Below are 27,458 nucleotides of genomic sequence, written 5' to 3'. Positions count from 1 at the left end.
ACCAGGCAGTGATGCTCTCGATGTTGCAGCTGTAGAACCTTTTGAGGATCTCAGGACCCATGCAGTGGGGAATGCAGCCCCCGTTAGGAGCAACTTGGATTTACAGGCATAATGGAATGAGATATTGGACAGACAACTTATGGAACTCAACAGTCGTTTTCAGAACGATTCATGTGGGATAATGAAAAAGGCCGCAACTGCCTGCCTGCCCCGATCGATCTCATTTGGTCAAATGACAGTGATACAGCCACCCAGTACCCATTATGACATTTATGTGGAGGATGCAGCAATAACTACTATTTTGGTACAGCAGCTTAAACGAAAGGTACAATCATGCTGGCAATTTAAAAATATATATTTTTGTAGTAGCCTTTTTGCCAATAATGCGATAGGTGCACTTGATTCATCTGCCCTGCGTGCCGGGTAGGCGAAGTGTTCCCATTTTTAACCATTTTATTTGTCTGAAGATACAAACTCGGCGGGCCAAGAGAGCTAAATCAGGTGCACCTGTAGGCATTCCGTTGGCCAATTGGATAGCTTAGATCAGGGGTTTTGGGGGCAGGGGACACCTTTTGTGATAGCAAATTCATCAGGGAACTCTTCATTATTATTATACCTTTATTTCAACAAGGAACACAGACTGAGACCAAGGTCTCTTTTACAGCTGGGCCCTGCATATACATGTTTACACATACAGTTTAGGTACAATGATTAAGAAACGAGACAAGACAAACAAAACAATCACAGATAACACAAAAAAATACAGCAACAGATTACATTTACGCATAGGTTATTCTACTAACAGCACAATAACTTGCATTACCCGAAACAGTTACAAGCAATACAAAAATACAAATTGGGCAACAGGGGGACAAGAGTCTCAAGTTTAAGTTTTGTCTGCAGGGAATTCCATAGTCAGAACACAACTCCAGTGAGATAAGAATAGCATACAATAAGCTTTACTATGACTTTGGCCGTGCATGGCTGGACGAACCAAGTCTCGAGCCCTGGGAAGGAATGTTTTAAAGGCCTGCCTCTTGGCATCGGAGAGAACACCTTGCAGCTTTAAAGCTCCTTTCCTGCAATTCTACACATTTTTTAATGAGGCAGAGAGAACATGGGGCAGTTTTAAAGCTTAAATTACAGTGCATTTATGTTGTTGTTTTTTATTTTTTTATTGTGGGGGAGAATACAATTAGTGGAGAATAGGCTTATTGTGGATACCAATATTCCTGTAAACCTACCAGGCCTATGTTGCCCAGGGTTAAGAACATACATTGTAGATTAATAATATTACATTGTATATTATTTTTGAGAACCCCTGGCTTAGGGCACCATGTCTACAGCAGCTTCGACGAGCATACAGCGAAAAACAATTAATTCAACCTCATTTACTGCCTTTAAAAAAAACATAGCTGGGATATGGCTGACTTGCTTAAAGAAATGTGGTTTCTACTGACAATTTAGATGTACAATCCATAGCATAAGGGAACGATGAGCGAATAAGAGGCAATTTGTAATTTTGATTAAGACATGATTAAGCCATCTAAGATAACTTTTGAAATGTACAGCGACAGAATTCAGAACATGGTCCATTCTTACAGTATTCTCCCTCTACACCAAGTCAGAACCAAATGATAAATAAAGGGGGCATACTGTATAAGCAGACAATGAAAGCTCTTACAATATTTGATGATGACTTTTCATCATCAAATATTGATGATGAAATGTCATCATATAGGCTACATGTGCACCACAAAGTCAGAACAGTAGGCTAAGTTATGAGGGGGAAAGGGACCAAATTATTAAGGTGATGCACATGGGTTTCTAACAGTTTACTACACAACATACACTTACTATTACTTTCTTAGCTGCAGTATACATACAGTGGGGCAAAAAAAGTATTTAGTCAGCCACCAATTGTGCAAGTTCTCCCACTTAAAAAGATGAGAGAGGCCTGTAATTTTCATCATAGGTACACTTCAACAATGACAGACACAATGAGAAAAAAAATCCAGAAAATCACATTGTAGGATTTTTAATGAATTTATTTGCAAATGATGGTGGAAAATAAGTATTTGGTCACCTACAAACAAGCAAGATATCTGGCTCTCACAGACCTGTAACTTCTTCTTTAAGAGGCTCCTCTGTCCTCCACTCATTACCTGTATTACTGGCACCTGTTTGAACTTGTTATCAGTATAAAAGACACCTGTCCACAACCTCAAACAGTCACACTCCAAACTCCACTATGGCCAAGACCAAAGAGCTGTCAAAGGACACCAGAAACAAAATTGTAGACCTGCACCAGGCTGGGAAGACTAAATCTGCAATAGGTAAGCATCTTGGTTTGAAGAAATTAACTGTGGGAGCAATTATTAGGAAATGGAAGACATACAAGACCACTGATAATCTCCCTCGATCTGGGGCTCCACACAAGATCTCACCCCGTGGGGTCAAAATGATCACAAGAACCGTGAGCAAAAATCCCAGAACCACACGGGGGGACCTAGTGAATGACCTGCAGAGAGCGGGGACCAAAGTAACAAAGTCTACTATCAGTAACACACTACGCCGCCAGGGACTTAAATCCTGCAGTGCCAGATGTGTCCCCCTGCTTAAGCCAGTACATGTCCAGGCCCATCTGAAGTCTGCTAGAGAGCATTTGGATGATCCAGAAGATTGGGAGAATGTCATATGGTCAGATGAAACCAAAATATAACTTTTTGGTAAAAACTCAACTCTTCGTGTTTGGAGGACAAAGAATGCTGAGTTGCATCCAAAGAACACCATACCTACTGTGAAGCATGGGGGTGGAAACATCATGCTTTGGGGCTGTTTTTCTGCAAAGGGACCAGGACGACTGATCCGTGTAAAGGAAAGAATGAATGGGGCCATATATCGTGAGATTTTGAGTGAAAACCTCCTTGTCACGGGCGTCCTCCTCTTCATTTGAAGGCGAGAAGGATCGGAGGACCAAAATGCGGCGTGGTATATGTTCATGATGAAATTTAATAAAGAAAACACTGAACACTGACACACACTATGCAAAAACAATAAACAAAATAATGACTGTGACGCTAATGAGAAGTGTGCTGACACAAGCAATCAACATAGACAATCACCCACAAAACCCAACACAAAACAGGCTACCTAAATATGGTTCCCAATCAGAGACAATGACTAACACCTGCCTCTGATTGAGAACCATATCAGGCCCAAACACAGAAACAGACAAACTAGACATCCAACATAGAATGCCCACTCAGATCACACCCTGACCAACAAAATATAGAAACATACAAAGCAAACTATGGTCAGGGTGTGACACTCCTTCCATCAGCAAGGGCATTGAAGATGAAACGTGGCTGGGTCTTTCAGCATGACAATGATCCCAAACACACCACCCGGGAAACGAAGGAGTGGCTTCGTAAGAAGCATTTCAAGGTCCTGGAGTGGCCTAGCCAGTCTCCAGATCTCAACCCCATAGAAAATCTTTGGAGGGAGTTGAAAGTCCGTGTTGCCCAGCAACAGCCCCAAAACATCACTGCTCTAGAGGAGATCTGCATGGAGGAATGGGCCAAAATACCAGCAACAGTGTGTGAAAACCTTGTGAAGACTTACAGAAAACGTTTGACCTCTGTCATTGCCAACAAAGGGTATTTAACAAAGTATTGAGATAAACTTTTGTTATTGACCAAATACTTATTTTTCACCATCATTTGCAAATAAATTCATAAAAAATCCTACAATGTGATTTTCAGGGATTTTTTTCCTTCTCATTTTGTCTGTCATAGTTTAAGTGTACCTATGATGAAAATGACAGGCCTATCTCATATTTTTAAGTGGGAGAATTTGAACAATTGGTGGCTGACTAAATACTTTTTTGCCCCACTGTATCTCCCTTGCATATTACATAATTTATGCAGCAGCATACAAGACATTCTAGGACTCACCATTGTGTTGTGGTCACTTGAACAGGAAGGTGGCACAGCGGTCCTTATTGTGGGCAAATTTTGTCATGAAACTTTGTCATCAAAGTCTTTCATTCTCTACATTTATGGTGCTTTCAGGACAACTGGGAACTCGGAAAAAAACCTGATCGAATCATGATATCTTCAGGTCGGAGCTCTAGAAAGAGGCCTGAGTTCCCGACTTGGAATTTCGTATTGGATGACCGTTCAAAACGTATTTTCCCAGTCGGAGCTCGTTTTCTCAGAGTTCCCAGTTGTCAAGAACACACTGAAGTCACTGAGATTTCTCAGTTCTGCTTTTCTAGTTGTTTTGAACGTGGCAGAAGTCATGCTGGATTGACAGCATGGCTAATGTATTCAACCTTTTCTGGCCCATGGTGTTGCGTGTGAATGTTTATCCTTTTAAGCTTTGAAAAGATACCCTTAAACCCAGACTTGGACCACACACCCTCTCCACCGAATAGCAGGCAGGGGAAGCAAAATTGTGATTGCTTTGCAATGCTTGCAGTTAGCCACTGATTCCTTCCAAACCACTCATTGTTGTTGTGTAATGTTTATGTCCAATGGCCGATGAGCACCGATACATTTTATCTATAATTTCTCTTCATATGACAAAGATTGAAAAGGATTTGCCAGTAGATTGTTGATGTGATTCATGATAATGACTGTTTTCCCTAACTTACTAGTTAAGATTTTGAAAGTATGATGTTGACATGATCAGTCCAATCAAAGCTACTGTAGATATAACGTGGTTTGATGTCATTTTATCTGTGGCCAACGACCTTGAGCCTTCTTGGATGGGCACTTCTAATGTAAATCTATGGCAGCACCCAAGGGGGTTTGAACTTTCTAGCTCTCCCTGTAGATTTTGAGATGACGTAGTGTCCCCATGAGTGACAGAACACTGAGCCAATCACGGAGCAACATAAGAAGATTAACAAACCCTATGCTCTGTATTTTCTGCTGGCTGCCCCTCCACAGAAAGCACTGAGCTAGGCTGAAACACTTGCATTTTGGAGCTGCCTTACTCAAGAAAGCAAAAGAGAGACCATGTCTGCATGCAGCTTTATCAACTCAATACATTTTTGTTTTACATTGTTTGCAAACTGATATGTGACACATTAATGCCAGAATAACAAGCAAAACAGGCAAAAATATATATATTTTTCTTTTTAACTAAACAGGTGGGTCTCAAAACAGGCTCTGCCCCACCTGCCCTGAATGACGGGTTGCCACTGACCTAGCTTGAGACTCGCCACTGACCTAGCTTGAGGGCCTACAGAACATGGAAAAAATCTGACCACTCTTACTGTATATGAAAATAGCCACATTTTTCCCCAGTCAATGTAAATAGCCTATCATTTTTAGGAAGTTAATTTCATTGTAAATATAACTTTGCCCTGTACTTATTTTCCCATTCACTGGCCCTATAGGCTACAGATAATTTAACTGACATCACACAAAAGGCTACATTGTAGGCACACTTGATCTCCTGTGCCCAGCAGACAATTGCACTCAGCTCATTGAGAATGTGATCTCAATAAAGAAAAGGTTGGTGACCACTGTTCTAGTCTATATCCCAGTAAACAGGAGATGACCAGTGGACATTTGGCGGCATTCCCATTAGGTCCCTAAATGGTCTCAGTGTGATGTTATCCCATTGACTTTCTTAGAACGTTGCATAATGGTCCCAAATAAAAATTATTTGGGTTACTTCCGTCTAGTTGCTTGTACGTTCCCAGGACGTAACTGAAGACCATGTCAGGACCTTTCTCGGACGTTCGCATGACTTTCATTAGGACATTGTGCAATGGTCCCAATGGAACGTTCTCTGGGGGGCCTTTTTATAGTACCAGGTTTGACCCCTGAAGGTTCCAATGAACGTTCTTAGTATGTTGTGTCATGGTCCCCTGGAGGATTTGTGTAGTTCCTGGTTGGACCCGGGGACAACCCCAAAGACATTTTTAAAATGTTCTTGGGATGTTGTGTCATGGTCCCCTGGAGGTCTTAAGGAACATTATGAATTTAAGAAAATGCATTAAAAAAACAGAGTGGCATATTTTGAGCTTAAATATAAGTGCTTTGAGTGTTGACAGTAATCACAGTAATTCTGCCAAAAAGTTGTATTTTGAAAAACAGCTCAATGGGTCATTTTTAAGAGTAATTTGGAAACTGCAGAAACAACACGTCTTACCTGCTTGTGACTCTGTAGGATAATTTTAAAAAGTCACAAGGTGTCGCTAGAGAACTGAGCCAAGTAAAACCCTCCCCTAATCCGGGCGACGCTGGGTCAATTGTGCGCCGTCCTATGGGACTCCCGGCCAGTTGTGGCACAGCCCGGAAATGAACCCGGGTATGTAGTAACGCTTCTAGCACTGCAATGTGTGCCTTAGAATTCTGTGCCACTCGGTTGACCCCATAATTACATGTTTTACAATTAAATTAGACCGGCTACCGGAATAGTGACATCCATGATGTTCTGGGTCAATTTGACCCGCAATTTGACCCACGCAATTTGACCATGACCTTGGTCTATACAGTGCCTTCGGAAAGTATTCAGACCCCTTGACTTTTTCCAAATTTTGTTATGTTACAGCCTTATTCTAATATGTATTAAATTGTTTTTTCCCCTCATCAATCTAAACCCAATACGTCATATTGACAAAGTGAAAACTTATTTTTTAAGAACATGTCTTAAAAATAAAAAACAGATATCACATTCACATTATTCAGACCCTTTACTCAGTACTTTGTTTAAGCACCTTTGGCAGTGATTACAACCTCAAGTCTTCTTGGGTATGACGCTACAAGCTTGGCACACCTGTATTTGGGGAGTTTCTCCCATTCTTCTCGGCAGATCATCTCAAGCTCTGTCAGCTAATTTCAGGTCTCGCCGATGATATTTGATCGGGTTCAAGTCCAGGTTCTGGCTGGGCCACTCAAGGACATTCAAAGACTTGTGGGGAAGTCACTCCTGCGTTGTCTTGAGGTCCTGAGCACTCTGGAGCAGGTTTTCATCAAGGATCTCTCTGTACTTTGCCTCGATCCTGACTAGTCTCCCAATCCCTGCCACTGAAAAACATCCCCACAGCATAATGCTGCCACCACCATGCTTCACCATAGGGATGGTGCCAGGTTTCCTCCAGATGTGACGCTCCAGTGCAAAGAGTTTAATCTTGGTTTCATCAGACCAGAGAATCTTGTTTCTCATGGTCTGAGAGTCTTTACACGGAACCCAAACCAGCTGCGCGCTTTCGCCATCGTGCACTATCGTGCATAAATGTATTTTGTCCCCCTACACCAAACGCGATCACGACACGCAGGTTGAAATATCAAAACAAACTCTGAACAAATTAGCTATATTTGGGGACAGGTCGAAAACCATTAAACATGTATGGCAATTTAACTAGTTAGCTTGCACTTGCTAGCTAATTTGTCCTATTTAGCTAGCTTGCTGTTGCTAGCTAATTTGTCCTGGGATATAAACATTGAGTTGTTATTTTACATGAAATGCACATGCTCCTCTACTCTGCCAATTAATCCATACATAAAACGGCCAACCGAATAGTTTGTAGTCATCTCTCCTCCTTCCAGGCTTTTTCATCTTTGAACTTATATGGTGATTGGCATCTAAACTTTCATAGTGTTACCATGACTACTGGCAAAACAGTTCATCTTTCAATCACCCACGTGGGTATAACCAATGAGGAGATGGCACATGGGAACCTGTTTCTATAAACCAATGAGGAGATGGGAGAGGCAGGACTTTCAGCGCGATCTGCGTCAGAAATAGAAATTAGTTCTATTTTAGCCCTTGGCATCGCAGACGCTCGTTGGCACGTGCGAGCAGTGTGGGTGTAATAATTGAATAACATTGATTTCTACATTTATTTTGCGACGCTCGTGCACGCGACGTGACCGGTCTGGTCAGCATGTTAGGTGCCTTTTGGCAAACTCCAAGCAGGCTGTCATGTGCCTTTTACAGAGGAGGGGCTTCTGTCTTGCCACTCTACCATAAAAGCCTGATTTGTGGAGTGCTGCAGAGATGGTTGTCCTTCTGGAAGGTTCTCCCATCTCCACAGAGGAACTCCAGAGCTCTGTCAGATTGACAATCGGGTTCTTGGTCACCTCCCTGACCAAGGCACTTCTCCCTCGATTGCCCAGTTTGGCCGGGCGGCCAGCTCTAGCAAGAGTCTTGGTAGTTCCAAACTTGTAAGAATGATGGAGGTCACTGTGTTCTTGGGGACCTTCAATGCTGCAGAAATGTTTTGGTACCCTTCCCCAGATCTGTGCATTGACTCAATTCTGTCTCGGAGGTCTACGGACAATTCCTTCAACCTCATGGCTTGATTTTTGCTCTGACATGCACTGTGAACTGTGGGACCTTATATAGACGGGTGTGTGCCTTTCCAAATCATGTCCAATCAATTGAATTTACCACAGGTGGTCTCCAATCAAGTTGTAGAAACATCTCAAGAATGATCAATGGAAACAGGATGCACCTGAGCTCAATTTTGAGTCTGATAGCAAAGGGTCTGAATACTTGTGTATTTGCTGCAATGTGTGCCGATGCCCAGCTATTTAAAGGGACAGGTGGCTATTTGAGACTGAGTTTAATTGAAGTTGAAGAAAGTTGCAGTAAATCCCTGACCCTAGTCTCAGTGCAGAGAGATATTTTGCAGAGGGAAGTATTTTAAGACTACAGCCAACCAATGTATGAAAGCTGACTTACACACTCAGGGCTGAGGAAGGGAAACCAGCCTACACAAGAGATCCATGGACAACTGCCAGTCAAACCAGGAGCTGTGCTGCTACTGCTGTTATTATTGTTATTGCTCTATTTCATCCTCAGGATATATCACAGGATATGTGAGCACTTACATAATGTCGACATTTACATAGCTGCTCTGCATAAAAAGCTATTTTCTAATTTAGGCATGGTATTTTCAATGGTGCTTCCCTCCATTTCTTAACATGTCATTTCTGGTACCTCTGGTACCTGTTGATTATAAAAACGTTATATTTAAATCACATTTGCCAAATTTTTCTATAATATACAGCCCCAAGGAATACATATTTACTGTGTAGTAGCACTCTCTTCTCTGCTGGTTGTTACGCTTATTGAAGAGAAGGTTGCACAATATATTTCCACAAATCTAACAATGTAGATTGATATTCCATCTTATACAAAAGTTTATAAAAAAATGTTAGACACTTATACACATATTTTCGCAATTTGAATTAGATTTATCGGAAACTCCTATACCAACAAAACATTACGGTGGTGGGGGCAGTACACACTGAACTGCCTGATCTTTTTTGCAGGATATCATGGTAGTCAATGTTTGTTTTAGCCATTATACCTGGGTTTACTGCTGCTAGTTGTAGCACTCAGGTTAGCATGTCATTAGCTATAGCTACAATCGGCCAACAACAGAGTCTTTGCCAGTTCGGGTATAGTTCAATGTCTATTATGATGGTTAAGGTTTATCTTGATTTTGTGTAGCAGATTTTGTGTATCAGCGAGAAATGCTGATGTGCTGAACTGCTAATAAGTGATGTGTTTCAAGACTGCTAGTGGTTAGCTAGTAGGGGTAAGCCAGGGGTGGAAAAGGGGCTATGCAAAAGGTCAGCGAGCTGTATTAGTGTTTATTTATTTAATGAGCTGAATAAGAGTAAAATAAATCACAGGATATGGTCAGATGATAAATTGACTTTATTCAGACTGCCAAAATATATATTTTTAACAAAAGTAGGCCTGATGTGGGTATTCACCGTCTTATGTGGGCAGTGGTTTCACTCCTACTCCTGTAGTGCTCCTCTTCATGTCACATTTCCTCTCTCTCTCTCTCTCTCTCTCTCTCTCTGCCCCTTTCCCCAGTGAATGTTCCCCTGCTCATGTCCACGAACCGTTAAACAAAGCTCCAGTAGAGCTCCATTTGTATTCATTCGGAGTTCCAACATTAAGACAGCAAGATGACTCAGCAAATCTCTCCAAAGACAAGCGGCAGCTTTGGGGGTGGATTTGCAGTTCCCTCAGTGACAGACTCACAGGCTACCTGTCATCCTGCACTGTTAACTTTATATAGCACTAATAGTCTCACTAAAACAAACAATACTGTTGTTGATACTGCTACAGTACTATGTATGCTTCCTGCTGCAATTAAAACATATTGAAGTGTCCTTTGGTATTCCCATGTGGAAGCAAACAGAGAATAGCATAATTGGGGTTGGCTAATGGGATCATATTGCGTAATGTTGCAGTAGATTTTTGGTGTCAACGGAGGCTGAATTGCTCAAAACAAAGATATATCTGAGTAACAGACTCACTAGTCTAATATATACAAACTACGGACATGCATGGTAACTGTACTGAGGTTGTTGATGGGTTGGTAGGTTAGCGGTGGCTGCTGGAGTATGCTGCAAACATGAATCACTTCTGAGTTCCACTCTTAACCTGACAGTTGTTTTGTCCCTGGTGGAACCTCAAAGACATTGCATGATGTTTTAATGAGTTAAAAGGCTGGGGGAAATCCATAATTTATACTGTTTATTATTATTCATTTCCTTAAAGTTATTGGAGGAGAAATTAGTTCAGTTATACACGCTAGTGTTGTACCTTTAAGATGGGATGTGGAACAACTCCTATAAATAAAATATCAATATGCCAATGTTGTTCCAGTAGACAGAAAACACAAGTTTATAATGGAGGAAAATACGAACAACACGTTTTGTTTTTACATTGAATTTCCATTCAGCCAAAGGCTATCAATCAGATAAGCAGTTAGCTAGCTACATTATGTTTGTGATTTAGCCTGAGGTTAATTCATTCACATAACATGGATTCCTCTCAATGACTGAGCAGCCGTGGTGAAAGTCCATTTCAAAATGTAACACAACATCGAAGGCCAACTTCATTAATGCAGATAATCACATCCAATTTTGAGGAGGTTAATAAGAGAGAGAGGAAACAATATATTTTCCTTCTGTTAGCACAGAATGTACTCTTTGAATGAACGTTATTGCAAGAGACCCAATAGGATCAGGAGCATGCACTTCAATACCAATAAAGATTTAAAAGGATTATTTCTCTCATTATATTACATAATCAAGTCCCTTTTGCTGACCTTGCTCTATCAAATCAAACTTTATTTGTCACAAGCGCCGAATACAACAAGTGTAGACCTTACAATGAAATTGCCGTGCGGTAGCAGAGAAAACAGTCTATGACTTGGGTGACTGGAGTCTGACAATTTTATGGGCCTTCCTCTGACATTGCCTATTACAGTATATGGGTTCTGGTAGGCAGGAAGCGTGGCCCGAGTGATGTACTGGGCTGTACGCACTACCCTCTGTAGAGCTTACGGCCAAACGGTCAGGATGCTCTCGATGGTGTAGCTGTATACATTTTTGAGGATCTGGGAACCCCATGCCAAATACTTTCAGTCTCCTGAGGGGGAAAAAGTGTTGTCGTGCCCTCTTCATGACTGTCTTGGTGTGTTTGGAACCTGATAGTTTGTTGGTGATGTGGACACCAAGGAACTTGAAACTCTTTGCTGTAGTCCACGATCAGCTCCTTTGTCTTGCTCACATTGAGGGAGAGGTTGTTGTCCTGGCACCACACTGCCAGTTCTCTGACCTGCTCCCTCATTGTCATGATCATGTCTACCACTGTTGTTTCATCAGCAAACTTAATGATGGTGTTGGAGTTGTGTTTGGCCACGCAGTCGTGGGTGAACAGGGAGTACAGGAGGGGACTAAGTACACACCCCTGAGGGGCCCAGGTGTTGAGGACCAGCATGGCAGACGTGTTGTTGCCTACCCTTACCACCTGGGGGCGGCCCATCAGGAAGTCCAGGATCTAGTTGCAGAGAGAGGTATTTAGGGTCCTTAGTTTAGTGATGAGCTTTGTGGGCACTATGGTGTTGAATGCTGAGCTGTAGTCAATGAACAGCATTCTCACATAGGTGTTCCTTTTGTCCAGGTGGGAAAGGGCAGTGTGGAGTGCAATTGAGATTGCGTCATCTGTGGATCTGTTGGGGCGGTATGCGAATTGGAGTGGGTCTAGGGCATCCGGGAGGATGCTGTTGATGTGAGCCATGACCAGCCTTTCAAAGCACTTCATGGCTACCGACGTGAGTGCTGCAGGGCGGTAATCATTTAGGCAGGTTACCTTCGCTTCCTTGGGCACAGGGTGGCCTGCTTGAAACAGCCTGAGTTTCACTTGGTTAACATCTGATATGGTAAACAGGGGTTTTGTGGTAGGTTAGACCTGCTCTTTGAGCTGTTTGAAATGACAAGTTAACACAAATGGAACATTCTCTGCCAGTAAATACAGAAACATGCTACAGTACAGAGACAAGCCCAGCTAGTTTCAATAACTTTATGGCTGAATGGCTCAGAAACGTGACATTTTGCAGCAGTACACAACATAAAACCACTTTTTACTCTATAGTGCTTATAATTTCCATTATGCATGCTACTGCAATTGCAACCATTTAACATTGTATAAATAGAGTACCTCCAACATAATGCAGCAACTGCTATTCAAGCCAGATTCCTTATGCTCCACTATTGGCACTACCGCCCCACACAGTCTGTCTCCCTATTCATTTTTTTTTCTTCCTTTCCTCTAGAATCCACCAAAGATTAGAGCTGTTTCAGTACCTTGGACCGCTCCGCACAGAGCAAAGATTTTGGGTTGGTCTGTGAGGCTGCATGCAGAACTTCTGTGGATAGGGTTTAGGTTGAAGTTCTAATTACAATAGATATTTGCATAAAACATTTACAGCACACTGCAATTATCTACCAAGATGAATGCCTTAATTGCATGTTGATTGCTCCAACTTTAACTGTTTCCGTGCTTTCAAGGTGCAATACAAGGAAGTGGATGGGGAAGTAGACTAATTGCGTCTGAGTAACTTTCCGTATCCAATCCAAAGAGCATACTGAAGTATCGTATGTGTCCCTAATCATAGATGCAGAGCCAAATGTCTTCATCAGAGATGGTCATTACATCAGGACCCAGCTGTTGTCAAGTATCTTCATTGATCAAAACGATGATAAATTAAAATTTACGTTTGAAGTATAGATACAGTACATAAACACATTGGAAGCATACCAAGATGGATACAAATTCAAGCTTGTTTTTTTGTTATGACACAAGAGTAATATATTACTTTTACTGTATGTGTCCCTGGAATGAAGCACTTAAGTGAGTAGAGGACAACATCGGAGGGTCTATTTGACCTCATCCCCCATAGAGCATTGTTTGCTATCTCGATATTGTGTATAATTGGACAGTTTAGCCTGTCATTTTGATTCCATGCCTTTGTGTCCTGTTTTTCTTGTCAAAATTGGATTTTCTAAGATTTTTTTTGTACCGGTCAAATGTTTTAGAACACCTACTCAAGGGTTTTTCTTTTTACTATTTTCTACATTGTAGAATTATAGTGAAGACATCAAAACTATGAAATAACACATATGGAATCATGTAGTAACCAAAAACGTGTTAAACAAATCAAAATATATTTTATATTTGAGATTCTTCAAATAGCCACCCTTTGCCTTGATGACAGCTTTGCACACTCTTGGCATTCTCTCAACCAGTTTCATGAGTTAGTCACCTGGAATGCATTTAAATTAACAGGTGGGCCTTCTTAAAAGTACATGTGTGCAATTTATTTCCTTCTTAATGTGTTTGGCCAATCAGTCGTGTTGTGATAAGGTGGATGGGGGAGGGGGGGGTGTACAGAAGATAGGCCTATTTGGTAAAAGACCAAGTCCCTATTATGGGAAGAGCAGCTCAAATAAGGAAAGAGAAATGACAGTCCATCATTACTTTCAGTCAATGCTGAAAATTTCAAGAACATCTTCAAGTGAAGTCGCACAAACCATCAAAAACTATGATGAAACTGGATCTTACGAGCCTCAGAAATTGCAGCCCAAATAAATGCTTCACAGAGTTCAAGTAACAGACACATCTCAACATCAACTGTTCAGAGGAGACTGTGTGAATCAGGCCTTCATAGTCGAATTGCTGCAAAGAAACCACTACTAAAGGACACCAATAATAAGAAGAGACTTGCTTGAGCCAAGAAACACATTAGACCGGTGGAAATGTGCCCTTTGGTCTGGAGTCCAAATTTGAGATTTTTGGTTCCAACCGCCATGTCTTTGTGAGACGCGGTGTGGGTGAACGGATGATCTCTGCATGTGTATTTCCCACCGTAAAGCATGGAGGAGGAGGTATTATGGTGTGGGGGTGCTTTGCTGGGTTCACAGTCTGTGATTTATTTAGAATTCAAGGTACACTTAACCAGCATGGCTATCACAACATTCTGCAGCGATATGCCATCCCATCTGGTTTGGGCTTAGTGGGACTATCATCTGTTTTTCAACAGGACTATGACCCAACACACCTCCTAAAGGCTATTTGACCAAGAAGGAGAGTGATGGAGTGCTGCATCAGATGATCAGGTCTCCACAATCTCCCAACCTCAACCCAATTGATATGGTTTGGGACGAGTCGGACCGCAGTGTGAAGGAAAAGCAGCCAACAAGTGCTCAGCATATGGGGGAACTCCAAGTGAAGCTGGTTGAGAGAATGCCAAGAGTGTGCTAAGCTGTCATCAAGACAAAGGGTGGCTATTTGAAGAATCTCAAATATAAAATATATTTTATACTTTTTATATTTTACACTTTTTTGGTTACTATATGATTCCATATGTGTTATTTCATAGCTTTGATGTCTTCACTAGTATTCTACAATGTAGAAAATAGTAAAAATGAAGAAAAAGTAGGTGTTCTAAAATGTTTGACCGGCAGTGTATCCTTATCCCATCCAATCCACGTGTATGCAATTTACTCACTTGCTTGCATCCAATCTACTCTCACTTTAGGATTATCCCAATGATGATCTCACGTTATCTCAGTTCCAAGTTATGCAGTAGGTCACAGTCTTTCTGAAATGGGTCACTGTGTCACAAGCATTTCCCTTTACACTGACTCCGTAAATGTGGAATTCTGATGACAGCATGGCAGGTTTCTGTTAATCAGCTCATTAATGGGATGCCTGGGGGGCCTTCGATCCCATTCAGTATGGGCATCTCCTCAGGCTGGATGGGCTCTCACTGCATATGGTTCTCAATGGAAGGCTATTTGATAACATGCTATATCATAGATATGCTTAGAGTGGGATGAGCATCACTCTTCTGGAGTCAGTAGGCCTGTGTAGCCTCTGCCATTATAGGAGAGTATTGCTGTGTCAGACTGGAACAGGTTCATGTCAAATATGGAGTGAGTGGCCTATTGCAGTATCCCCACAAGACTGTTGTGGGGAGAGTCGCCCTATGTGGATGATGAGAGTGTATCAATGCTGAGACAAACATGAGGCAGAGTGAGAGAGATGGAGTAAGGCAAAGAGGCAGGCAGAGACAACGAGTCAGAGAGGCAGTAAGAAAGACATAATCACAAAATATCAGAAGTAGAAAGGCAGAGAAAGGTGAGAGCAGCCCATGACAGGTAGAGTCAGAAACACAGAACTAGAGTGAGTAGAACGGGCCTCCTATTCAAGTCAATGACGCCATAATCAGTGGACTGGCAGCCATTGCGAGGGTCCCCATAAGAGTAAAGCAGGAAGTAAAAGCAGGAAGTACAACATTACATTTGTGCTTTATGGTCAGAGGTTCCAAGCTATTGACTGTATTTCTATGGTCAAAAAGAATTCAGAGAGATAGAAGGGCCCATGGCCAACTTACCCATCTCTGGATGGTGCCTCCCCTCAACAGGAACGCTGACTGTCCTCCGCAGCAGCTTGTTCCTGTGCAACTCGGAGCGCCGCTCGCGCATCAACAAAGGGTGTACCTGCATATGCACAGAGAGACAAGGCCAGGTCAACACACACGCATAATGCATTAAGCTATATTTTCAGAAGATCATAATGGATAGTATCTTGAAATGTCTATCACTGAGCAGTAGCAATGCGTGGGTACAATTTCTGGAGAAGCCAAACCAGAAAAAAAATCCTTATTACCTAGGTGTTGTGATAATTACATTGCTTGCTCTATAACCTGTTAGTTCCTATACCTTGACACTGATTTATAGGCCTAAGGCTGAAACAATAAGAAGACACAGTGGCAGAATAAATTCAACCACATCTTTGTTTCATCAAAGAAACGGAATGCAACATCTGTCCGGTGAAGTCCACAAAGCATATTGCATGTAACAAACAGTTACATGACCTACAGTATGGTCAAGCAAGTTAATGTTACTGACATTTTTGGACTACTAAACAACCATTGATTTAGAACCACGGTGAGTTACTTCTAAATTTCAACAGAATCAAATCACCTATGCTAATGGTTAGTTTAATACAGTGACAACTAAAAGATACCAAAAACAATTGAGTCCAGTCAACGTAAGTTAAATATGATGTGGCTATCCATGGTACTGATTTGTGTGTGTGTGCGTACAACTTAAGTCATTTTTTGGGTATCCCTACTTACTTTACTATTTATATTTTGGACTACTTTTACTTCACTATATTCCTAAAGATAATGATGTACTTTTTACTCCATAAATTTTCCCTGACACCCAAAAGTACTCGTTACATTTTCAATGCTTAGCAGAACAGGAAAAGGGTCCATTCACACACTTATCAAGAGAACATCCCTGGTCATCCCTACTGCATCTTATCTGACAGACTCACTAAACACGCATGCTTCATTTGTAAATTATGTCTGAGTGTTGGAGTGTGCCCCTGGCTATCTGTAAATGTAAAAAACAAGAAAGTTGTGCTGTCTGGTTAAGGAATTTGTAATTATGTATAGTTTTACTTTTGATTCTTAAGTATATTTTTGCAATTACATTTACTTTTGATAATTAAGTATGTTTAAAACCAAATACTTTTAGACTTTGACTCAAGTAGTATTTTACTGGGGGACTTTTTGTTTTACTTCAGTCATTTTCTATTAAGGTATCTTTACTTTTACTCAAGTATGACAATTGGGGAGTTTTTCCACCACTATGTGTGTGTGTGTGTGTGTGTGTGTGTGTGTGTGTGTGTGTGTGTGTGTGTGTGTGTGTGTGTGTGTGTGTGTGTGTGTGTGTGTGTGTGTGTGTGTGTGTGTGTGTGTGATTCATGCAGTCTCCTCTGAACAGTTGATGTTGAGATGTGTCTTTTACTTGAACTCTGTGAACCAATTATTTGGGCTGCAATCTGAGGTGAAGTTTACTCTAATGAACTCATCCTCTGGAGCAGAGGTAACTCTGGGTCTTCCTTTCCTGTGGCGGTCCTCATGAGTGCCAGTTTCATCATAGCGCTTGATGGTTTATGCGACTGCACTTGAAGAAACTTTCGTCTTGAAATTCTTGAAATTTTCAGCATTGACTGACCTTTATGTCTTAAAGTAATGATGGACTGTAATTTCTCTTTGCTTATTTGAGCTGTTCTTGCCATAATATGGACTTGATCTTTTTACCAAATAGGGTTATTTTCTGTATACCACCCATACCTTGTCACAGCACAACTAATTGGCTCAAATGCATTAAAAGGGAAAGGAATTCCACAAATTAACTTTTAACAAGGCCCACCTGTTAATTGAAATACGTTCCAGGTGACTACCTCATGAAGCTGATTGAGAGAATGCCAAGAGTGTGCAAAGCTCTCATCAAGGCAAAGGGTGGCTACTTTTAAGAATTTCAAATATAAAATATATTTTGATTTGTTTAACACTTTTTTGGTTACTACATGATTCCATATGTGTTATTTCATAGTTTTAATGTCTTCACTATTAATCTACAATGTAGAAAATAATCAAAATAATGAAAAACCCTGGAATGAGTATGTGTGTCCAAACTTTTGACTGGTACTGTATGTGTGTGAGGTTCGCTGGCTGGTCATATAACCATGTTTTAAACATATGGCCATGTCAGCTGTAATGTAATAGACATGTAGCAGGGCTTCCAGCAAAATATGGATGACATAAAAGTTTAATACATACAGTTGAAGTCGGTAGTTTATATACACTTAGGTTGGAGTCATTAAAACTCGTTTTTCAACCACTCCACAAATTTCTTGTTAACAAACTATAGTTTTGGCAAGTCGGTTAGGACATCGACGTTGTGCATGACACAGGTCATTTTTCCAACACTTGTTTACAGACAAATTATTTCACTTATAATTCACTGAATCAAACTCCACTGGGTCAGAAGTTTTCATACATGAAGTTGACTGTGCCTTTAAACAGCTTGGAAAATTACAGAAAATGATGTCATGGCTTTAGAAGCTTCTGATAGGCTAATTGACATCATGTGAGTCAATTGGAGGTGTACCTGTGGATGTATTCCAAGGCCTACCTTCAAACTCAGTGCCTCTTTGCTTGACATCATGGGAAAATCAAAAGAAATCAGCCAAGACCTCAGACAAAATATTGTAGACCTCCACAAGTCTGGTTCATCCTTGGGAGCAATTTCCAAACGCCTGAAGGTACCACGTTCATCTGTACAAACAATAGTATGCCAGTATAAACACCATGGGACCACGCAGTCGTCATACCGCTCAGGAAGGAGATGCGTTCTGTCTCCTGGAGATGAACGTACTTTGGTGAGAAAAGTGCAAATCAATCCCAGAACAACAGCAAAGGACCTTGTGAAGATGCTGGAGGAAACAGGTACAAAAGTATCTATATCCACAATAAAACGAGTCCTATATCGACATAACCTGAAAGGCCGCTCAGCAAGGAAGAAGCCACTGCTCCAAAACCGCCATAAAAAAGCCAGACTACGGTTTGCAACTGCACATGGGGACAAAGATCGTACTTTTTGGAGAAAACAAAAATAGAACTGTTTGGCCATAATGATCATCATTATGTTTGGAGGAAAAGGGGGAGGCTTGCAAGCCGAAGAACACCATACCAACCGTGAAGCACGGGGGTGGCAGCATCATGTTGTGGAGGTGCTTTGCTGCAGTAGGGACTGGTGCACTTCACAAAATAGATGGCATCATGAGGGGGGAAAATTACGTGAATATATTGAAGCAACATCTCAAGACATCAGTCAGGAAGTTAAAGCTTGGTCCCAAATGGGTCAAAATGACCCCAAGCATACTTCCAAAGTTGTGGCAAAATGGTTTAAGGGCAACAAAGTCAAGGTATTGGAGTGGCCATAACAAAGCCCTTACCTCAATCCTAATAGGAAATTTGTGGGCAGAACTGAAAAAGCATGTGCGAGCAAGGAGGTCTACAAACCTGACTCAGTTACACCAGCTCTGTCAGGAGGAATGGGCCAAAATTCCCCCAACTCATTGTGGGAAGCTTGTGGAAGGCTACCAGAAACATTTGACCCAAGTTAAACAATTTAAACGCTTTGCTACCAAATACTAATTGATTGTATGTAAACTTCTGACCCACTGGGAATGTGATGAAATAAATACAAGCTGAAATAAATCATTCTCTCAACTATTATTCTGACATTTCACATTCTTAAAATAAAGTGTGATCCTAACTGACCTAAGACAGGACATTTTTACAAGGATTAAATGTCAGGAATTGTGAAAAACTGAGTTTAAATGTATTTGACTAAGGTGTATGTAAACTTCCGACTTTAACTGTACATACACCCACTGCAGGCGACAGGACCCACCCCCCAACATACATAACAAGCAGTCTGCTGCGCTCGAACATATCTAGTGGATGCACAGCATAGAGCCAGAAGACATCTCCCGTCGCTGTCATTGGCAGGATTCATTTAGTTGACGTTTACCTCTTTTTTTTTTTTTTTACGTAATCAGGGATACACAAACCATAAATCAAGTGTGTATATGATTATGCTTGTATTATCCACTTAGTGCACACTAATGAGTATGCTGTGAGATACATTGCACGCCGAGGACAGATATATTGCAAGTTACGGAATGAGTTCCTCTATGAAAAATGTATTATAAGACACCCAATCTTTATGAGTCCAGCACGTGCATGCATAAAAGCTTGTGCACTGAAAGACTTGGCTTTGCTGTTCATATATTTTTTATGATACACTGCGAGCACACTGTTTTAAATGCATCAGACCTCATTTTAACATCTGTTTATAACGTTCACATTATTTCTGGTTATTTCTCAATGTAATCGAATTTACCTCAATATTGGACCATTAACACTCTAAGAATATCCTTCTAACACAGATATACTCTCTAACATGTTGATAATATGAGCCATCTGTCTCCAAGCCTTTTTATAAGGCCATAAGCGTAATAGTTGCTATATTGTTGGATAATTCACGGATATATTCATTCACAAGACTTCAGAGACGTCGCTAAATGTTTGTATCCACTCTTCTCTACTTCTGTTTCCTTGAGCCTGTGCTGCACCAAAACTCCTTTCTGCATTCTACGAGCACTTTGCTAATTAAATGTATCGATACACATAAAATAGTAATATAAAGAAATGTGATCAATGTACAGCATACGGTAAGTGCAAAATGCTTTGATAATCTAAGTGCATTATTACTTAATCAATCATTTTTATTCAGAAAGTTTTGCCCCGGACTTCAGTTGAGTCTAAGGCATGGAGTTGCCTCAATGAGAGTAGTGACTTTGACTAGGAATAAGAACTGAAAATGTTCACAGAGCAGCCGAGAGGCCGTTTAGATCACATTAAACTCTGACTCAAAACGGATCTTAAACACCCTACATAATTACTAGTCTATCATGGCATGCTAAACACGGTCATTTCCACAATGATGTCCACTTGAACGCAGTTAGCCCACTCCCCCCTCATCTCCACTGTGTCCCCATTCAGACACAATTCATCACAACAAGTGTATGGAAAAGACCCCCCCACACACACACACACACACACACACACAAACACACACACACATACACACCCACTCTGACAAACAGCACTTTCTGGTTGCGAGGGGGAACACCTCAGCGCTATTTATAGCTTGTGTGGCAGTGTTTGATTGGCAGAGGGGTGGGGGGGCTGGTTAGGACAGTGGCGCTGCAGCTGGGGACTTGACACAGCCTTGGCACCGTCCCTGGTAGCCATGCTCATGAGTGGGCACACAAGGCAGGTTGGCACACAACACTGGCAGACTAGACAGAGGGCACATGGGGCCCGCACTGACAATCACACAGGGGCAGGGGTCTAGCATTGAAACCTGCAGGGAGCAAGAAAGCATGCTAATGGGGATTGTGTTGCTAATAACGACTATAATTGGAATGGGAATCTAATGCAGTATAGCAGTGTTTCCTAATTTCTGTCCTTGAGTTTCTGTCTCTGGGTATTCCGGTGTTTGTTGGGCGAGTCAACAATCCATTTCATTCAATTGAAAAGTAGATTGAATACTGGCATGCAGACCTAGGCTCCCTTGAGTGTTGTCAGAGATAAGCTCATTCATACGTGAGGTAATTCTAATAGCTAACAAGAAGGTCAATTGTACTACGTTTCGGCATCAGGCAAACTGTAGTCAGAGGCAAGAGTAGGAGCAGAAGTGGCTAAGACTGAAATAGACAGATGACTGTGCTCAGGCACTGCAAGGAGGGGTAGATGGTGGGTGGTGAGTAGAGGGAGAATGAAAGCCATAGATCTGAGTGAGAGGGAGAGGAGAGGGGGCCTGGCATGGAGAGTTGAGCAATGCTGCAGGCTGCCTGGACCATATGTCACTACTGGCCCAGCTGTGATGGGTAGGCTGGGTGGGGGATATGGGTGGTGTGTGTGTTGGTGTGTGAGCTGTGTGTCTGTGGGGGTGGGGGGGGTAATGGAGCGGCAGGTGTGTAATCCATTACTTTGTAACGGAGTCGTGATCAAACAGCGGCTGAGTCCACTACACGTGCACACACAATCACACACCAATACGCATTCACGCACGCACACACAGACTCACGCACGCACACAAACACACATCAGCCTCTGTGTCCCTGGAAGTATGACAAACAGTTAGGCTGGCCAACACCACTGTCTGTCCTCAAGTCTCTCAATAACGTCCTATCACTGACAGATGTTCCCTCCCCTCGCCTCAGGCATTGGACACAGCAACTGGCATGTGATAAAATCAAAGAGCGTCTTGGAATTTTGGCGTCTTGGAATGAGAAAAGAGGGCATTTAGAGAGCATCCCTAAGTACTAAATCTGATCAAATTCCAAACCAAAGTTGATCTTCATTGTTTGTATGTAAAATTTGAGCATGCTGCAGAACACTGGTGGAAGAGCTGTCCCACTACTCCCCTATGTGGACATTTCCCACAATACCTGCATTCAGTTGGAATGTTAGATAAAAGGGGGTGCTCCTAATGTTTTGTACACTCAGTGTATAACCTCTAATTATGTAATAAGTGGTGACATTTTGAAAATGGCTTATTGCAGTTGTGCGTAATAGTTATTCAGATGCCAAAAGGCAGTAAAGCTCTTGTTAAATAACCTTAGGATTTGCCAATGTACAGTGCATTGAGCCTTCTTATTGGTCAAATGAAGGAGCTTCTTTCTCATGACTCCTTCCATCCATGTGTGCCTTATTATTACATAATTGTCACATCCCCCCCCTGTTTCCAAATGGGTTCCCAAGGGTCATGCATGTGTAAAAATGCTAACTACTCCTGAGTCATGCTTTATGCAATGTGACAACAGTAGCTACAGGAAAAGCCACCATGGCGCTGCATTGTTGGCTCAGGCGCTAATGAATTTAATTTACAGTATCAACACTGCCAAAGCCATTGCAAACATATGGGCAGGGAATGCAACACAATGGCCATGCATGGATACTGAGACAAATCCTGTTCTAATTCCCCTTATTTTGAATTAGCCTAGCAGGCTAATGTGATTCAGTAGTAGTGAGAGAGGATACTAACATGCTAGTGCTAGCACTGTGCTAGCAGGAAATAGTGCCCTCTGATTGCTTGCATAACACTGGGGCACAGTGGGAGGGAGAGCGATGCCTGGGCACATGACTGGAGGACAGGGCACTGGTGTGTTGCGTCTGGTGCACACAATGCGGGGCTCTGTCACTTCATATCAGTGGCAGCCATCACTGTCGATCCTCTCGCTCCCACCACGGGCACAGAGGGCTAACAGCAGCCCACTGGGAAGTGGTCAGTGCTCTTCTACTGTCAATGGCAGTGCAGCATAGAGTTTTTTTGTTAGGGAGTGAAGTTAAGTTGGATTGTGTAGTGTTCACTTTTTTCGATTGACTTCTGAGGTGGAGAGTATGCAAGTAGGAGAAGCTACACAAACAATAAAGTGTTGAACAGAAGGTATAGTGACTTCTGTACTTGGACGAAAGGGTACACTCTTAATCTATTAGGTTAATTCGGACTATGCATAAGTCAAGCTTTCAACATCACCCGTTTCAGCACTTGTAGTGTTTACTGAGGTGAATAAAGCATATTTGAAATAGGGGAGCACAGAATAGCACAATGGTGACATGACAGATATTTTCACATGTTCTTCCCGAGCACTGTTATTTCCTCAAGCAGCCCCTTAGTTGAGACTGAAGAGGCCGCAATGAAGAGAGAATGGTCTTTTGATGGATGTCATTCACAAAACAAAACAGAGTGGCATCTCAATGGAGCTGCTTGGGGAAGAAAGGAGAGAGCAGGTCTGTGGAATAGCCAAACACTACTGTCAGTCACACCAGGGAGAGAGGGAGGGAGGGAGCAGGGGGAGGAGAGGTAGCCTGAGAAATAGAATGTGTGAGAGAGCGAGAGAGAGAGAGAGAGAGAGAGAGAGAGAGAGGTACCCCTCTGTTCCACCTTATCTCCTCTTTGGCAACATATGATTGCTTTTTGTCATGCCACTAAAAGCATTTGAATCGAACAGAAATTAATCAAGAGGGGTGTGTGTGTATGACAGAGAGAGAGAGAGATTGAGCGAGACATATAGACAGAGAGAGACAGAGAGACGGAGAGAGAGAGAAAGATAGAACGAGAGAGAGAGAGATGGAGAGGCCCACTCGCGCCGCATGAGGTGAGTGACAGGCATGAATATTTAATCGCCTCTCATCCTCTCTCCAAGGTGGTGGCTATTGGCCCGTCAGGTCTGCCTCAAATCCATTCATAGCTTCTGCCTCATTGGCACAATTAGACAGGGATAAGCCTTTGATTAATTGACTTGGGCCTTCTTCTCATCGCTCCATAGCTGAAAAGGCCCTTATCTGGATCATAAGGTTCTTTATACTCCTTGTGAGTGACGAGAATGAAAGATATTGGCAGCTAGCCACCCTGCAAGTACCGCTACAGTACTCCATTACATCATTACATAGTCGTTAATAGACTCATACTCTCAATCAAATACTAAATACTATGAACACTGTTATTGTAGTGTAGTAGACGTTAAGTGTGTAAGTAAAACCTCTGTGTTTTAATTGTGTAAATCTGTCTACAAGGTCTACATTTAAAGAGAATCCTTTCCAAAGGCGATGCAGGTACAAAAGTGAAGGAATAGTACCCCCTTCTGGTCTTAGCTAGCAGGCTGAAATTCTACTTAGTATGATATAGCAAGTAATCTAAGGCATGTTATCTAAGGGCAAGTCATTTAAGGGGGGGGTTTAGTAATAAACAGTCAGACTGAAAGAGTCCCGTATTCCTAAAGTGTCTCAGAGTAGGAGTGCTGATCTAGAATCAGGTCCCACCTGGTCATTTAATCATGTCATTTAATCACTGGTCTAACAGGCCCATCTTAGCCAGACGTGACCTACTTGTATAGAGGCGTACTGGTGTGAAAGTTATTTGCCACAAAATTTTAAGCTAACAATAGGTGCAGGACTGAAACTCCCATAAGCAAGCCTTAGGCGACAGTGGCCCAGGACACCTGCCTTGAGTGTTTAATAGGAACACTGGCCTCCTTCAGGTCCAACATGTACATGAGATACTGTGTTATAACTAGGACCCCGGCCCAGAGCTTTTCCTAGTCATGTCATGTGGTCAGGAAAACATCCAGGAATTAAATCAGTGACAATGTTTATTGGCAATGTAATGTACTCAGAATACCATGTATGTCACGCCCTGACCTTAAAGAGCCTTTTTATGTCTCTATTTGGTTTGGTCAGGGTGTGATTTGGGTGGGCATTCTATGTTCTGTTTTCTATGGTTTTGTATTTCTATGTTTTGGCTGGGTATGGTTCTCAATCAGGGACAGCTGTCTATCGTTGTCTCTGATTGGGAATCATACTTACGCAGCCTTTTTTCCTTTTGTCATTGTGGGAAGTTGTCTATGTTAGGGGCACTATAGCCCTTGTAAGCTTCACGGGCGTTTTTGTTATTTCTTGTTTTGTTGGCGACATTTTACTAAATAAAAGAAAATGGACGCTCACCACGCCGCACCTTGGTCTTTCTTGAACGACGGCCGTGACAATGTAATGTCAGGTCATGTCAAATACAGTTAGTTACATGCCTAAAGGGTCAATTGTGGTGATATCCTTTTTTAGATATGTAATGTTTTATTAAACCTTGTGGCTTTAGAAACGGTCATGACAGTGTTGCAGACACTCATGTCAGTTCAAACAAACCAGTCTAATACAGCAAAGTGAGCGATGGAATAGATAGTAATATAATTCCTAGAAAAGTAATCCCCTTTCAAGTCAATGGGTGGGTGATGGGTGGGATTGTATTTCTATAGTGTGTGCAGCAGTAGGTAAGTACCTCCTCCTGGTCCAACATGTAGAGCTGATTTCCGGAGATCACACAGAGACGGGGATTCCAGTCGGGGCGGTCGTAGGAGGGAGCGGCAAAGGAAGGGGCATGGGGGCGATAGGAGGGGGGGACGGCACACCTCGCATCTGGGGAGGAGAGAGAACAAGGGGAGAGGGAAGGAGAGAGGGGAGATGTGTCAGTTAGCGTGACTGGATGGTGGAGGACATGCCAGAATATGCCCGTCGACAGATGGTTGTTTATGTTTGCAAGCTGGTACATCTGCATCAGTTGAATCCAAAACACTGAAAATGCAATGTGACTTCTTCATATTTGTCCACATTTCACACATAACAACAATGCTCAATGAAAGAAGTGGACAGATTAATCTAGGACTGGTCGATTATGCAGTAAATAACTCACAAATCAATGCACTGATTCAGAGAAAATAAAACACACTTTTTACAGAGTTTATTTATTATGATTTGTAGCCATAGCCCAAAATATGGATAAAAGGGTCTGCAAAATCAGGGGTTCCCAAAATGGCATCCGCAGGAGAGGTACTGCAGAGGGTCCGTGGCCAGATCTCTAAATATGTATAAAATAAATAATTTAAAAAAATACAGGGTACATGCAATACTGTCAGGGGTATGCCAAATAAAAACGTGATTCGCATTAAAAAATATATATATATTTATATATATATATTTTTCTTCACATTTTCAAGCAGTCCATTTGTATTTTCTAATGGGACTATACTTTTAGGTGAGGTTTTATTCTAGCCTGCGTAACCTTGTTTCACTGCCAAAAATAAAATGAAACCATCTAGTGTTAAGCGAAATAACAACACAATGCCAAATACAGCTAGCCTAGTCAAATAATTAACATCCAATCACATTAACCGTTACTCTGTCGCTGAAACTCCACTAACTGTCCGTATGTAGCCAAACGTAGCTGCTGCTCATTCCTTTTGCTCGAAAATTGAAAAATGGTTTAAAAAAAGTAAGGCCCGCATCCATAGAGACACATACCAGCTCTACTGGTAGTACTGCTACTGCCAGCAGTACTACACCAGCACCTGTTGACGACACAAGTTGTTCTGCTTCCATAGAGACACATACCAGCTCTACTGGTAGTACTGCTACTACCAGCAGTACTACACCTGCACCTGTCGACAACACAAGTTGTTCTGCTTCCAAAAGCACATCCAATGCTAGCATCAGTAATTCTACATGTGTTGTTAGCCCAGCTAGCATGGACACTGACAGTTGTGAATCTGATGCAGTCAAAGAGCTACTGCCCCCTTACTACCCGGGAAAGCACCGAACAACAGACAGGGACGTTGAACCATCGAAGTGGCGCAAATATGATGAGAACTACATTGATTTTGGGTTCACTGATATTGGGAATAGGTCCTTTCCTCAGCTACAGTGTGTTATATGTGCAAAAGTACTATCTCACAACTCGATGACACCTTGACTATGGCGCAGACATTTAGAAACAAAACATGCCAATTTGAAAAATAAGCCAAATTAGTTTTTTGAGCGAGAATTAAGAGGACTTTCGAGTTGTAATACATGTACAGTATAAAAGCAACAGATACCATTAATAAGAAGGGGCTAGAAGCGTCTTATATGGTGAGCTACCGATTGGCTAGGACAGGCAAGCCCCATACTATTATGGGGGACTTTAGTTCTTCCTGCTGCAATGGATATAGCTTGGACAATGCTGAGGGAAAAGGCCATAAACCTATACAGACAATGTCTTCATCAAACAACACTGTTTCACGACGCATCAGTGACATGGCAGGAGATGTTTTGAAACAATTACTGCTTCGCATACAACCAGTGAATTCTATGCGTT

At 41.9% G+C, this 27,458-nt stretch overlaps 1 protein-coding gene across 10 annotated transcripts in view; it reads right to left on the bottom strand.

Moving 5' to 3' along the window:
* The window catches only part of LOC109901733 (ras/Rap GTPase-activating protein SynGAP), a 110,058-nt gene that overhangs the window by 61,017 nt on the left and 21,583 nt on the right, over positions 1-27,458 (bottom strand). For all 10 annotated transcript variants that reach the window (XM_031786735.1, XM_031786737.1, XM_031786738.1 and 7 more), the window contains exons 2-3: positions 25,608-25,744; positions 15,734-15,839 (exon numbers count right to left, since the gene is read on the bottom strand). In XM_031786735.1, coding sequence (XP_031642595.1) covers positions 15,734-15,839; positions 25,608-25,744 — 243 coding nt within the window. The remainder of the gene's footprint in view (positions 1-15,733; positions 15,840-25,607; positions 25,745-27,458) is intronic.

Source organism: Oncorhynchus kisutch, linkage group LG13 (genome assembly GCF_002021735.2).
Source record: "Oncorhynchus kisutch isolate 150728-3 linkage group LG13, Okis_V2, whole genome shotgun sequence".
In the NCBI taxonomy this organism is placed as follows: Eukaryota; Metazoa; Chordata; class Actinopteri; order Salmoniformes; family Salmonidae; genus Oncorhynchus; species Oncorhynchus kisutch.
The sequence above is the reverse complement of the archived record's forward strand: the minus strand, read 5'-3'. Positions and strand labels throughout refer to the sequence as shown.